General features: G+C 42.7%; 1 protein-coding gene across 7 annotated transcripts in view; it reads right to left on the reverse strand.

The window, feature by feature from the left end:
- LOC106574130 (arf-GAP with coiled-coil, ANK repeat and PH domain-containing protein 2) overlaps window positions 1-16,347 on the reverse strand; it is a 71,619-nt gene that overhangs the window by 44,559 nt on the left and 10,713 nt on the right. For all 7 annotated transcript variants that reach the window (XM_014149750.2, XM_014149749.2, XM_014149752.2 and 4 more), the window contains exons 2-5: window positions 9,217-9,274; window positions 6,973-7,092; window positions 2,245-2,298; window positions 618-676 (exon numbers count right to left, since the gene is read on the reverse strand). In XM_014149750.2, the coding sequence (XP_014005225.1) occupies window positions 618-676; window positions 2,245-2,298; window positions 6,973-7,092; window positions 9,217-9,274 (291 nt within the window). The remainder of the gene's footprint in view (window positions 1-617; window positions 677-2,244; window positions 2,299-6,972; window positions 7,093-9,216; window positions 9,275-16,347) is intronic.

Here is a 16,347-nt window from a genome sequence, read left to right on the forward strand (position 1 = left end):
TACAGATCGAGTCTGAGTAAAATAAAGTCACCTTGGACTGCTTAGGAGGAGTGAGTAATTGTTTGGGAAGATGGTTTTGAGTGTTTCTTTTAAAAAAGAACACTGATGTAGGAGTTTTGCCTGTATGTGGTGTGGGCAAAGACAGCTGGCTGCATAATTATATAAATGAAGTTCCCCCGCAGGCTTACACTCTTACGTAAACAAGTCTGGGGAAAATGTGGGTGCATTAGCTAGTAGGTTAACAAAAATGTACATTATTTTAACAGAACCTAATATTCCGAACAATAACCTAGTATTCCACATTGCATCCTGGACTGAGTCTCATCCCATCCTGCATTGTATCGATGTGCTGCCCCTAATCTCTTCATTCATAAGCATGTGATGCTTGTGTGCGTGGGCTTCCTCCTTTTGAACAGTTGTGCGGTGTGAATTATTTTTTATTTTTTTTACACGGCTCAGCACGACCATGTCATTTACTTCCTTAGTTATTTTCGACCAAGATCATGATCTATCAGAAACCATTTGTGTGTTAAATACAGAGATACTGTTCATAACTTAATGTCCATTGTTATGGTGGACAAGAAGAACACTTAACAGTGATGTGTTGACATACTTACTCTTTGACAAATGTTAGAAGCTGTGTCTTAATCGATCGCTGGGCCTGGTCAAACAAAATCTATAAGCAGAGAAACAAATGACTGATTAGTACCCATCCAACCTTCTCATATTTAATTATTACAAGCTGGAGTGTGTGAAACTCATTTATTTACACGTAATGGTGTGTGTTCTGCAAGTCAGCACCTCAAACCAGGGTGTGTACCTCTACTTTATAGGTGAGTTCACTAAACGTGACATAAATCAGCATTGTTGGGACTGTCCCTTTCAGGCATATTTTAATTCACACCAGCCTATAGGTTTCAAAACCCAATCAGCTCGATAATGACATGCTGTGACGCAGCTAGTTAGTCAGAGACCACCAACTTTTACTTCCTTCAAAAACGGACAGTCAGCAAAATTAGCCTCAGACACACCAAAGCTGAAGGCCTCACGGTGTTGAGCCTGCTGATGCAGGGCCAGACAATACGACCAGTGTGGTTGGGACAGGACTGGAGGGCCGTGCTCTGGTGGCAAAACAGATTTGGCTCTGTGCTTTAAGGATCATGTGCTCGGGTTAACACTGAGTAGCAAACTTGAACAAATCATTCAGCTGATCTCACTGCAGTCTCCAGTGTGGAGTCATGGTCTCAGACCATAGGGTTTAGGCAGTAGGACACTAAGACAGGACTAGGGAGGTCTCTCCAGTGTAGAGTCATGGTCTCAGACCATAGGGTTTAGGCAGTAGGACACTAAGACAGGACTAGGGAGGTCTCTCCAGTGTGGAGTCATGGTCTCAGACCATAGGGTTTAGGCAGTAGGACACTAAGACAGGACTAGGGAGGTCTCTCCAGTGTAGAGTCATGGTCTCAGACCATAGGGTTTAGGCAGTAGGACACTAAGACAGGACTAGGGAGGTCTCTCCAGTGTAGAGTCATGGTCTCAGACCATAGGGTTTAGGCAGTAGGACACTAAGACAGGACTAGGGAGGTCTCTCCAGTGTAGAGTCATGGTCTCAGACCATAGGGTTTAGGCAGTAGGACACTAAGACAGGACTAGGGAGGTCTCTCCAGTGTGGAGTCATGGTCTCAGACCATAGGGTTTAGGCAGTAGGACACTAAGACAGGACTAGGGAGGTCTCTCCAGTGTGGAGTCATGGTCTCAGACCATAGGGTTTAGGCAGTAGGACACTAAGACAGGACTAGGGAGGTCTCTCCAGTGTAGAGTCATGGTCTCAGACCATAGGGTTTAGGCAGTAGGACACTAAGACAGGACTAGGGAGGTCTCTCCAGTGTTACGTCACCATCTAAAACCTGCCCTGATGCACCGTGGGGTTTAGGGGGAATGGTAGAGAGGGTAGGACATTAACAAGTGTCCTACCACACTTGAAAGAAGAGACTAGGGATGCATTTAAGCAGGCAGGATGTTTGTTCCCTGTTACATGCGGTTAAAGGCTGTGTTTGGAACATGAGATGTTTTTGGTTTTGCAGTTCTGCTTTTCAGAGAGATGAAAACCCAACTATTTTAAGGTCCCATTCCTGTCAAAACCACCCACTGGCACTTAACATTGATGGTCTTTGGATTAGACACACAAGCCAACTGTATATCACAACCACGTTAAGGTTTTAAATCAAATGTCGCCGGCCATACCGTGTGGTAGTTGATCATCTCCTGCAGACTCTCAGCAAACGTTGTGAGACTGGACTGTGGGAGAAAAAAAAAAATAAGTGTAACACAAAGATTCTAGGGCTGTGCGCTAGACTCTAGGGCCGCGCGCTAGACTCTAGGGCCGCGCGCTAGACTCTAGGGCCGCGCGCTAGACTCTAGGGCCGCGCGCTAGACTCTAGGGCTGTACACTAGGTCTCCAGTCACCCAAGTCATAGACTGTTTTCTCTGATAACGCAAGGCAAGTAGTACCAGAGCACCAAGTCTAGGACCAAAAGGCTCCTTAACAGCTTCTACCCCCCAAATTGCTGAACAATTAATCAAATGGCCACTGAACTAGTTACATTGACACACCCCCCCCCTCCCATCCCTCCATTTGTTTTTACACTGCTGCTATTCGCTGTTTATTAATTACGCATAGTCACTTCACCCCTACCTACAAGTACAAATTACCTCGACTAACATGTACCCCCGCACACTGACTCGGTACCGGTACCCCCTGTATATAGCCTCCACATTGACTCTGTACCGGTACCCCCTGTATATAGCCTCCACACTGACTCTGTACCGGTGCCCCCTGTATATAGCCTCCACACTGACTCTGTCCCGGTGCCCCCTGTATATAGCCTCCACATTGACTCTGTACCGGTACCCCCTCTATATAGCCTCCACACTGACTCTGTACCGGTGCCCCCTGTATATAGCCTCCACATTGACTCTGTACCGGTACCCCCTCTATATAGCCTCCACACTGACTCTGTACCGGTACCCCCTGTATATAGCCTCCACACTGACTCTGTACCGGTACCCCCTGTATATAGCCTCATTATTGTTGTTTTATTGTGCGACTTATTTTTTACTTTGGTTTATTTGGTAAATATTTTCTTAACTCTTTCTTGAACTGCTGGTTAAGGGCTTATAAGTAAGCATTTCGCAATTTTTTTATTTAACTAGGCAAGTCAGTTAACAACAAATTCTTATTTATAATGAGGGCCTACCGGGGAACAGTGGGTTAACTGCCTTGTTCAGGGGCAGAACGACTGATTTTTACCTTGTCAGCTCGGGGATTCGATCCAGCAACCTTTCGGTTACTAGTCCAATGCTCTAACCACTAGGCTACCTGCTACACTTGTTGTATTCGGCACATGTGACAAAGTTAAATATAAAAAATCAAATCAATCTGTATTGTGACGGTATGTCCAGATACACGGGACAGAGCAGTGCCGTGTGAAAACATCAGTCTAAGAGAAAAATGTATTATCCATGGATAATAGTCCTATTGTATGAAATAGTCTCTCACACACACCGCTCCAGGCCACGACCATTTAGTTCAATTTCGCAACCCTTTGACTTGGCAGTGCGTGCTGCCCTTTCTACATGGTCACACTTCATGCCAAACGTCACTTCACAGTGCTTTAAAAAAAAATAATGATGAGGCTACAAATCAGGATTTGGTCAAACAGTAAATGTGCATTATCCTCACGTTTCCTGTCATTAAAGTCCCGCCCTGCAGCTGTGCCAGTTTCGCTGGGACCTGCTGCTGTGATGAGCAAGCCACTTACTCCCTCTCCCCCCTGCACACTGGGAGAATAAAGTGTTTGTCCTGATTGTAGACTAACATTTCAAAATCCAATTGCAGGAGAAATACTTAAAAAAGAGAAGAGGTTCTCAGCTTTCTGTAGGTATCATTTTTTATTTCTCATTTGTGCTCTATAGGGCGGCAGGGAAGCCTAGTGGTTAGAGCGTTGGGCTAGTAACCGAAAGGTTGAAAGTTCAAATCCTCAAGCTGACAAGGTACAAATCTGTCATTCTGCCCCTGAACAAGGCAGTTAACCCACTGTTCCTAGGACGTCATTGAAAATAAGAATTTATTCTTAACTGACTTGCCTAGTTAAATGAAGGTAAAATATAGCAACTATTTTACAACCAAGATATTGGATATGACTTTTGAGATAGGGAGTGGCTACAACTGCATCGTTTTAATTAGGACATGGAATTTACCGTTCCTGAATGGATGTGTTAAGATTCAACTTATTTCTTGACTACCATCCCAGTAGTCTATTACACGTCTTAATAAAGCACTGCGAATGGCTTTATAACAAATTACTTATTTTTTCTATTGCGTGACGCTTCAGATTTTTTTTCCTGGTGTGACCAAATCATGGGCTGATGCCACCAACTTTAAAATGAAGTGGCACCAGTGGACATTGTTAGTCGAGCCCTGACACATAACACACTTATGAGCGACGGGGTATAAACACTGAATTCCAGACTAGTAGAACCTCCGGAGGGTGACTGAGGTAGGGCTAAGAGGAAATCCACGAGAGTACAGCCACGCTGCTTTAGGTCATTTGAACCTTGAGCAACAATGGTGCTTTAAGGGAGAATTCTTCAGCCAGGGCATTCTTTCAGAAAAATGCACTATGGCTGAACTTCAGACCCAGGGGAGAAGCTGTAATGGAAAGTGACACAAAAAAACTGAAATGCAGAACCCTCGATTAGAGGTCGACCGATTAATCGGAATGGCCGATTAATTTGGGCCGATTTCACGTTTTCATAACAATCGGTAATTTTGGCTGCCGATGTATTATTTTTTTTTTTTATAAATATTTTTTAACTAGGCAAGTCAGTTCAGAACACATTCTGATTTTCAATGACGGCCTAGGAACGGTGGGTTAACTGCCTTGTTCAGGGGCAGAACGACAGATTTTTACCTTGTCAGCTCAGGGATTCAATCTTGCAACCTTACGGTTAACTAGTCCAACACTAACCACCTGCTTTACATTGCACTCCATGAGGAGCCTGCCTGTTACGCGAATGCAGTAAGAAGCCAAGGTAAGTTGCTAGCTAGCATTAAACTTATCTTATAAAAAACAATCAATAAATCATAATCACTAGTTAACTACACATGGTTGATGATATTACTAGTTTATCTAGTTTGTCCCGCGTTGCATATAATCGATGCGGTGCGCATTCGCGAAAAAGGACTGTCGTTGCTCCAACGTGTACCTAACCATAAACATCAATGTCTTTCTTAAAATCAATACACAAGTATATATTTTTAAACCTGCATATTTAGTTAATATTGCCTGCTAACATGAATTTATTTTAACTAGGGAAAATGTGTCACCTCTGCAACAGAGTCAGGGTATATGCAGCAGTTTGGGCCGCCTGGCTCGTTGCGAACTGTGAATACTATTTCTTCCTAACAAAGACAGCCAACTTCGCCAAACGGGGGATGATTTAACAAAAGCGCATTTGCGGAAAAAAAGCACAATCGTTGCACGACTGTACCTAACCATAAACATCAATACCTTTCTTAAAATCAATACACAGAAGTATATATTTTTAAACCTGCATATTTAGCTAAAAGAAATCCAGGTTAGCAGGCAATATTAACCAGGTGAAAATCTGTCACTTCTCTTGCGTTCATTGCACGCAGAGTCAGGGTATATGCAACAGTTTGGGCCGCCTGGCTCGTTGCGAACTAATTTGCCAGAATTTTACGTAATTATGACATAACATTGAAGGTTGTGCAATGTAACAGGAATATTTAGATTTAGGGATGCCACCCGTTAGGTAAAATACGGAACGGTTCCATATTTCACTGAAAGAATAAACGTGATAGTTTCCGGATTCGACCATATTAATGACCTAAGGCTCGTGTTTCTGTGTGTTATTATGTTATAATTAAGTCTATGATTTGATAGAGCAGTCTGACTGAGCGATGGTAGGCACCAGCATGCTCGTAAGCATTCATTCAAAACAGCACTTTCGTGCGTTTTGCCAACAGCCCTTCGCAATGCATTGCGCTGTTTATGACTTCAAGCCTATCAACTCCCAAGATGAGGCTGGTGTAACCGATGTGAAATGGCTAGCTAGTTAGCGGGTGCGCGCTAATAGCGTTTCAAACGTCACTCGCTCTGAGACTTGGAGTAGTTGTTTCCCTTGCTCTACATGGGTAATGCTGCTTCGAGGGTGGCTGTTGTCGATGTGTTCCTGGTTCAAGCCCAGGTAGGAGCAAGGAGAGGGACGGAAGCTATACTGTTACACTGGCAATACTAAAGTGCCTATAAGACCATCCAATAGTCAAAGGTATATGAAATACAAATCGTATAGAGAGAAATAGTCCTATAATTCCTATAATAACTACAACAAAACTTCTTACCTGGGAATATTGAAGACTCATGTTAAAAGGAACCACCAGCTTTCATATGTTCTCATGTTCTGAGCAAGGAACTTAAACGTTAGCTTGCTTACATGGCACACAATGCAGTTTTACTTTCTTCTCTAACACTGTTTTTGCATTATTTAAACCAAATTGAACATGTTTCATTATTTATTTGAAGCTAAATTTATTTTATTGATGTATTATATTAAGTTAAAATAAGTGTCCATTCAGTATTGTTGTAATTGTCATTATTACAAATAAATTAATTAATTAAAATTAAATTGTCAAAAAAATTAATAATTACATGTAAAAAAAATATTAACAAATCGGACGATTAATCGGCAGTGGCTTTTTTTGGTCCTCCAATAATCGGTATCGGCGTTGAAAAATCATAAATCGGTCGACCTCTACCCTCAATGCAGAAATGTGAGAAGATAGAGGAGTTCCAGTAAAGAGTGTCGAGGAAACTGGAGGTTTCCTAACAGTATGAACAGACAGTTTGGACTTGAGAAGCTCAAGCTAAGTTATTATGGGTCTTTTACCTCAATGACTTCATCTTTGGTGGAGCTCGCAGCAAGCTCGCGGATTCCATTGACAAACTGTTTGTTTGCCGTGTTGTAAGCCTTGCCGGCATCGATCATCCCGATGCATAGCTTCACCAGCTAGAGGTGAGAGAACGAGAGAGAGAGAAAGGGACAGGGATGACAGAAGTGAGTAATGGATGAAATCGTGCTTGCTTTCCACACTGTCCCTTTGGGCCACTTTCCCATGTTCAAACACTGGAAGTTTGATAAATAAACACAACTTGGAGAAATGCTGATCATCTCAAATTTAAATCCACCAGAAATATACCTTTTTATTGTATATAATCCTTGAGAACTATCAATCACCAAAATAAAAGCTAGACAGTCAGGAAGAAATAAAATATATATATATTTTTTGTTTTGTTATGTTTGAGCAGAAGAACAGCATTAGCCATGGCAAAATGCAAAGACCTGCATTACCGTTGGCTCACAAAACTACCTCCAATTTCCTTCATACACAGAGACATATGTTATCCAGGAGTTCATCTCACTCTGGGGAAGTATATGAAGGGCCTCATTGTTAAAATACCGAAGTATCCCTTTAAAACTGCAACATTCTCTCAGCTGCATGACAAAATGTGTAGAATAAAAGGAAATTAGCTTTAAAACTGCAAAAAAAAAATAAAAAAGGGGCTCAGCTCCATGGATTAATTCATAGAATTGCATGAAAATTGCTAAAATGTCTATACACCGCCAACGATGGGGGGCCCCTAAAATATTCTCAGATTCACAGACGGGCCAACCGCGGCCACGACCTATGCCCCTTTTTGATCCAGAAAAAGTGGTCGCTAAGGATGCCTTTCCCTCCCAAGAAAGCGGCGCACTTCCGTGTAACACTGAACCCAAACCGGCAGCGCACGTGCGCCATCGTGCATAAATTTATTTTGTCCCCCCTACACCAAACGCGATCACGACGCGCAGGTTAAAATATCAAAACAAACTCTGAACCAATTACATTAATTTGGGGACAGGTCGAAAAGCATTAAACATGTATGGCAATTTAGCTAGCTAGCTTGCACTTGCTAGGTAATTTGTCCTGGGATATAAACATTGAGTTGTTATTTTACCTGAAATACACAAGCTCCTCTACTCCGACAATTAATCCACACAAAAAACGGTCATCTCTCCTCCTTCCAGGATTTTTCATCTTTGAATTTATATGGTGATTGGCAACTAAACGTTCATAGTATTACCACGACGACCAGCAACAAAGTTCGTCTTTCAATCACCCACGTGGGTATAACCAATGAGGAGATGGCACTTGGGTATCTGCTTCTATAAACCAATGAGGAGATGGGAGAGGCAGGACTTGCAGTGTGATCTGCATCAGAAATAGAAAGGAGTTCTATTTAAGCCCTTGGCAACGCAGACGCTCGTTGACGCGCGCGAGCAGTGTGGGTGCAATAATTGAATAACAGATTCCTAAATGTATTTTGCGACGCGAGTGGTGTAGTCAGGGTATTAATGCCATCGTTGACTGCTACCTCCTAGATACTTCAATGTTTGTCTTGCAGCAGATTCAATCTTGAAGAACAAAATAATAATAGCCACTGATTTCCTTGATTGTATGACCGCCGTAGTTTATATTCTTTACACCCAAGGGGAATTAATATTGTCCCAATGAAGCCTGTTGCTTTACGATTCAACTTGGTTGTGTGGGTGGCTCTCTTTCTCAATGGCAAGGACTAGTTTCTAAGAAAATCCTGAACTTTAGCCTCCTCTTGCAGGCACACCCCTCCATCCCCCACCCTGCAGTCACACCACAACCCCTGGAGCAGATCCTTCCGCTTCAGCGCAACAGGGAAGTGACCCCAGGGTATGGTATGAGAGGTGGGGGAGACACCAATAACAATGCAGTCGCAATTACTGGAGATACAGGAATAGTGAGTAAACTTGCAAGCAATAAGTAAAATCCCACCTCTTCCACCAACAAAACATTTTTAAAAAGAAAAAAATGCTCTAGTTACTGGCTGCAGGGTCTTTATAGAACTACAAGTGGGGTTTCATCACACTCCTCTTATGTACCCATCTTTCCAGATTGAGACTCTCGTTCCCTCACTCCAGGTCAACTCGTACTGATCTCAAGCCAGTTACAAAAGAGAGTGGGACACAGGGTTACTACGACGAGGCAGTGGTTCATCTACACAAACAGCAGGAGTTCCATCACTGTGTTCATCGCTCCAAGCCCAAATCTGGACTCACCTTGTCGAGTTTGGACTCCAACTCTCCAACATCCCCTTCCACCTCCTCTATAGTGGCCCTGTGAGGAGAAAAAACAACATTACAGTTACTCTACTTGTAGAAAGGGGAGGTTCATTTCAACTGATAACAGTCAATGATTTTGAAAAAAAGGATACAAGGGAAAATGGACGGTCGATACACTGCTTTGCACTGGAAGGTGAGTCATTCAACTGAAATGAGCATTCCACATGATGTTGGTGCTGTGTGTAAGGTTGACGCAGAAAGGAAGCAAAAAGCGGAGGGAAAAGAGAACACGCCCCATGAGGGGCCAGATTGAGAGATGACACATTGGGTAACGCCATGGGCCTAAATCTGGCACTTTGTTCCAACTAAAACGTGGCAAAGCACATTTTAGTCTTCCTAGGAACAACACCGTTGGAGCAGCAGCAAGCCACTGGAGAGGAAGAGGAACCTGGAATTACAATTTCAAGATGTCACTTTAGAACAGAGGTCACCAACCTTTTTGAGTCGAGATCAAAATGACAGCCATGTTTTTTTTTAACATGACTTAAAAAAATAAAAAAACATGCAGCATTAACCAATGAAAAACAGTTCTGTAGTAATGAGGTTTGTGCAGTAGGCTATAGGGGCAACATCACCGCATATTGGCTTTGCTTGAATTGCCCTGCCAATGCTTTGTTGTTCTTCTCAGCACTGGTACTAAATCAGTTGTATTACATGTGAGGCACAGCTCAGTGAGCATACATTTAAAATGATATTTATTTTTATGGCTCTGGGCTGATGGAGTTTGCATCTGATGGTCAGTCTCAGCAGCTGACACTAACCCAAAAGGAACACCATCTTCCAGCTGAGGGAAAACTCAAGTCGTAACACATTCATTCTGCCTCATGCACAAAATCATGTTACTCCTACAACCAGAGAAAGTGAAATATTCTTTGATAAAAAGCAAGCCACTAATAACAAAGCAAGCTTATCGATAAACCTTTCTACTCATGCATTACTGCTGCAGTGCTGGTTGTAGGAGAACATGCTTTTTATGACTTAGAAAAAGTATTGAATAGAAAGTAGGGCTGTCCAACAGCAACATCTTAATGAGAGTCATCTGTCCTTTCGACCAATTGATTTTTCCATAGACACATCCTGTGTGTTTTAATCAACTACATGCACTGAGCTTGTCTGATGTTAAGCGCACTGTTAAACAAAATCATTTTATACACACACAAATGACTAGAGGGAGTCCGAACGCAATTGATTTGATTGTGCAAACGGGCTCAGACTTGCTACGCTGTGTTAAAAACAAAATGACAGCAAGTGTGACTAGCATTCGTTGTCTCTCTCACCTCCCTGCTGCAGCAACAGTGTTAATCACACTGTCCGTGTTAATGACGCTCCAACAGAATTACAGGCAATTCTGACTGAAAGGTTCTAGAACCATTTGTTTAGGAAAAACATTCCTTATTCCCTCAACCCTTGCTCTCTTTACGTGACCAGCAGGGCCTGACCTATAGCAGCATACCATAATGGATGCAGATGACGTGACAAATACATTTAAAAAGGGGGAATGTTTGGTTGCTCAGGGGGTAAAGGGAAAGTCAGATGTGTGGAATAAATTTGACTAGTAGTGGAAAATACTGGAGATAAAGAAAAATAAGTTTAAGGAGCAAGCGCAGTGTGCCTATCAAGCCCTGTGTGGCGATCAAGCCCTGTGTGCCGATCAAGCCCTGTGTGCGCCAAACAGGTGCTGTTAGATTACAATATAATTACTCTGACCGTTTGAACAATATAAAAAAAACAGTAAATAAATGATAAGCGTACCAGAGAGTGGGTTGGAATTCATTTCTTGGGAAAGCCTTTATTACAGAAAAAGGCTAAAAACCGTCTCATGCATTCGTGAATGCAATTGCTGACACGGAACGGTTAATTTATTGTTTTACGCTAATTATTCAACGGTTGCTTTGACGTTTTATTTTAAAACTAAAATGCTTGATTGCATTTCAAATCATGAATGACTTGTATGCCGTGTGATGACGAACAAACGGATGACTCAGTAACCTATATAAAAGCATTGAAAAACACAGGCATGCGTTAGCTACGGTATTAACACTAAACAGGATGCTCTCTCAGGCCTACAGCTCAACAGTGGTTATACAAGACTACTATACAAAACCTAGTAACGATGATATTACTTAATATAATGATGATTACAATAATGGTAATAACAATAAGGAGATCAAGGAAAGAGGTTTATTATTCGTCTCCTCACTCCACCGTATTGTTCTCAACACCAATAAGCTGGGTAACTTTGCTATTAAGCACATAGCAACATGGTCTAAGAAAAGCGGAACCACCAACAGAAAGACTAATAATAAAAAAATAAACAAGAACGCAAGGCTGGTCTTTCTTTTTTATTCAGAAATGTTTGGCAATCGCCTAGGAATGCCTTGGAGACCGACCAATTGGTGATCACTACTTTAGACTCAATTCGACTGAGAACTTTGAGCCCTTATGTGAACATATATTGGACCTGTTAGTGAAAATGATTTGAGACCCTTGCGACCGAACACAAATAAATCCTTCTGGCGTATTGGCTTGTGATGTTAGCACTTTGGCCTCGTCATATCTACATTTGATCGGGGAGTAGAATGGAAGACCGATACAGTACAAGCATAGCTCTTTGAATACGCGGTGCCCTTAACCACTTTCTGTACCCTCCCCTCCATGTCCGTCTCCCACGCTGTACTTACATCTGTCCTGTTAATAAAATACGTAACCCAGACATTCTGCAATCCAGCTAAATATTAGGGCTGGGAATTGCCAGGGACCTCACGATACTTAGGTGCCAATAGGATATGTGTGATTCGACAGCAATTTTATTGCGATTTGATGTTACAAACATATTGCTCACTACATATTGCTGTAGAGGGAAGAGAAGATACGAAAACGAGATGATCAGTCATGGAAATAGAAGGGCTGATAACAAAACGGGCTTCCCATTTAAAAAGACAAGTTATGAAAGAAGAAATACTGGCGTTTTGGTGCAGGTACAGCAAACTATCTCAAGAATAATATCCCCATATGGAACTGTATTGATCCCCCCTCACTACTAAATATCAATGATGTAGACCTATACTATTTCATTTGGCAGAGACGGTGCATTCAGAAAGTATTCAGACCCCTTGACTTTTTCTCAATTTTGTAACAATACAGCCTTATTCTAAAATTGATTAAATTGTTTGTTTTTCCCCTCAATCTACAAACAATACCCCATAATGACAAAGCAAAAATGGGTTTTGAAATTTTTTGCAAATGTCTGAAAATTTGTTGAAGCACCTGCATGCATACACACACTTTTAGAAATGTTTTCACTGTCATTATGGGGTATTGTGTGTAGATTGATTTAAACAAAATATTTAAATACATTTTAGAATGATGCTATAATGTAAGAAAATGTGGGAAAAGTCAAGGGGTCCAAATACACTAAGTTAATGGGACATTCCGCAGTACCGCAAACGCACACTGCAGTGAAAGCTTATCCTGTTTCCTCCAAACATCCTAGTGTCGTTCCTCATCGGGATAATGGGCCACCGATAGGGATCAGCGAGTCTGAATAAGCGTGTGGTAGTGGTGATTGGGAAAATTGGAATAATCCCCTTTGGGTTTGATGCGATGTCATTGGGGTTGAATGGTGCATCCGGCCTCATCAAATGAAGACCGTGTAGCAAGGGGGGGGGAACACGACCATACAAACCCCCTCCAGCTGTTTCTATGACTGCCACATCCCAACACAGCATCTGGCAGCGGAATGTGAATAACAAGATGCAAACATGTTGCTGTTGACTCCTAGAGCAGTGAGAAGATTCTTCAAAGATCATCCCCCCCAACTCAGCCCTTAAAGACTACTCCGTCCGTCTGTCCATCCCTGTCTGTGTGTATGGGAGATGTGCAGTCAGACAGACGCTCTCTCTGAATACTACTCCGTCCGTCTGTCCATCCCTGTCTGTGTGTATGGGAGATGTGCAGTCAGACAGACGCGCTCTGAATACTACTCCGTCCGTCTGTCCGTCCCTGTCTGTGTGTATGGGAGATGTGCAGTCAGACAGACGCTCTCTCTGAATACTACTCCGTCCGTCTGTCCATCCCTGTCTGTGTGTATGGGAGATGTGCAGTCAGACAGACGCGCTCTGAATACTACTCCGTCCGTCTGTCCATCCCTGTCTGTGTGTATGGGAGATGTGCAGTCAGACAGACGCGCTCTGAATACTACTCCGTCCGTCTGTCCGTCCCTGTCTGTGTGTATGGGAGATGTGCAGTCAGACAGACGCGCTCTGAATACTACTCCGTCCGTCTGTCCGTCCCTGTCTGTGTGTATGGGAGATGTGCAGTCAGACAGACGCGCTCTGAATACTACTCCGTCCGTCTGTCCGTCCCTGTCTGTGTGTATGGGAGATGTGCAGTCAGACAGACGCTCTCTCTGAATACTACTCCGTCCGTCTGTCCATCCCTGTCTGTGTGTATGGGAGATGTGCAGTCAGACAGACGCTCTCTCTGAATACTAAGTTGTCAGAATGGAGTCAAAGAAATGTTGTTTGGCTACTGGCATAACATGGTACTGAACAACTTATCAACACACCTACACCGAACTAACAAACAGTAGGGAGTAGTAAAATCCTATTTACAGACACTACGCATCCTCACAGTCTGACTGTTGTCCAAATGAGAACTGTTAAATCAGGAGCTGGCTGAAGCCAAAACAGCTATGACTCTAGCCATCCAGTATATTTCAGACAAGAAGCCAAGTCATCCCATTGGCCACATTACTTTGTCGTTTGTTTCACTATTCCGCTGGGCAGTTGTAGGTTGATATGAGCTGGCACTGATTACTACTTGCACTGCGCAATATAGACACGTCAAAGAAGATAATGGTAGACTGCACACTCCAGCTGCTGAAGCAGTTGATTCCACCACAACTGCACTAAATAACACTTATTTTGAATTGGATAAAACTAACAAAAACTAACAAAATAGATTGGGACAAAATGAAAGAAACAAATGGATTCAACCGCTTAAATGATCCCTGTGCTCTCCACAATGACAGAGCACTGTTAAAATCAAAATGGCTGTGTCTGGGTGGCCACAGACAAATGCCATTTCACTTATTTATCATTCATAATCAAAAAGGTTAAGCTGGATGACTATGCCTCCTGGAGAATATCAATGGAAGATGACTAGGGTATAAATCACAAACGTAACATTGCGATGACAACACTAACTCCACTAACAATATCCAATTTTAAAAAGGCAAGACTTAAAAGGTTATGCCCAACTTCATATCCCCCTGGGAATAGCGTAGCACTTGGGCTAACTAGTCTGGTAATTAATGGAGGTTTGTTCTGCTCAATTCCTTTGAAAAATCCCCAATAGCTGCTATCAAACCCAAATCTAAATGAATTGGCCCACTTCCCTGCTCTCTATTGCCAAGTGAAAACGAATGTTTTCTTTTCATATCAAACTCCACTTCGGCGGAGAACTGGTGAAAGTGCTGACAGACGATAAGGCGTGATTCCGGCTAACAAAATCTAGGACGTAGCCTCAAAGCCACGGCCTGGGAGCGAGTCCATTGTATGTCTGTATAATGAGCAGAGTGAGCAAGTGTCAGTAATGAGGGAAGTTCAGAGACAAAGGCAGCGCTTTAGACCAGGAATTCACAGACGCATCAAAGCTAGAAAAAAAACAGGCCCAGCTATCAGTACTGCTAAATGCTGCCGCCTCCGTTAGGCACCACCGTTAGGCACCAATGTTGCCGCCGTTAGGCACCGCGCCGTTAGGCACTAATGTTGCCGCCGCCACCATTAAAAACAGTTGCTGCTTATATTTAAGTTACCACCACAGCTGGGCAAATGCAGAGACCCTGCTAGGCTAATTCTGCACTGTTGCTGTGTGAGTAATGTCAACTAAGCCTTTGTCTACCCATATACCGCTTCCACAAACTCAGTAGCGTCTGCTGTCACCGCCGGCTGGCTATATTGCGGTTGTCAGTGACTAAGTTCCTACTGCACCAAACTATGGGTCATTGCATCATAAGCAGGCTGTGATTAGCATGAAAGAGTAGGATGATACTGAGCTTTGAGAGAATAACAACCTCCAAGTCTAATAATCAAGTCCGTACGGATAGTCAAGTTAAGTCAACATAATGAACAGAAACATTTGGATCGCTTCATTTGCCAATAGTTAAGTAGGCCTAACTGTGAGAGGGGAAAATTGTTTTTTCTTTACCCGTTTAGCAGAAAGCATAGCAAGAAACTGCAGCTGTTTTCACAACACCAGCTGCACACTTGGAGGAATATGGGGTATTGCATGTGTGTGTTGGTCCAATAAAGTGATAGCAATACCTCCAACACTAGTGTTTCCCTAATATGCATTTAGACTCCCCTGCTGCTTAAACAAAGCCCACCCCCTCACAAACAAAAATTAGAGTAAATATCACACTCATTCAAGGGTTTTCAAATATTTGTACTATTTTCTATAGAATAATAGTGAAGACATCAAAACTATGAAATACCACATATGGAATCATATAGTAAAAAAAAAGAAAAACAAAGTGTTAAATATATTTTATGTTCTTCAAAAAGTAGCCACCCTTTGCCTTGACAGCTTTGCACGCTCTTGGCATTCTCTCAACGAGCATCATGAGATAGTCACCTGGAATGCTTTTCCAACAGCCTTGAAGGAGTTTCCACATATGCTGAGCACTTGTTGGCTGCTTTTCCTTCACTCTGCAGTCCAACTCATCCCAAACCATCTCAATTGGGTTGAGGTTGGGTGATTGTGGAAGCCAGGTCATCTGATGCAGCACTCCATCAGTCTTGTTCAAATAGTCCATACACAGCCTGGAGGTGCGTTTTGGGTTATTGTCCTGTTAAAATACAAAATGATAGTCCCACTAAGAGCAAACCAGATGGGATGGCGTATTGCTGCAGAATGCTGTGGTAGCCATGCTGGTTGTGTGCCTTGAATTCTAAATAAATCACTGACAGTGTCACCAACAAAGCACCCCCACACCTCCATGCTTCACAGTGGGAACCACACTTGCGGAGATCATCCGTTCACCTACTCTGCGTCTCACAAAGACAC

This window comes from Salmo salar, chromosome ssa16 (genome assembly GCF_905237065.1).
Source record: "Salmo salar chromosome ssa16, Ssal_v3.1, whole genome shotgun sequence".
In the NCBI taxonomy this organism is placed as follows: Eukaryota; Metazoa; Chordata; class Actinopteri; order Salmoniformes; family Salmonidae; genus Salmo; species Salmo salar.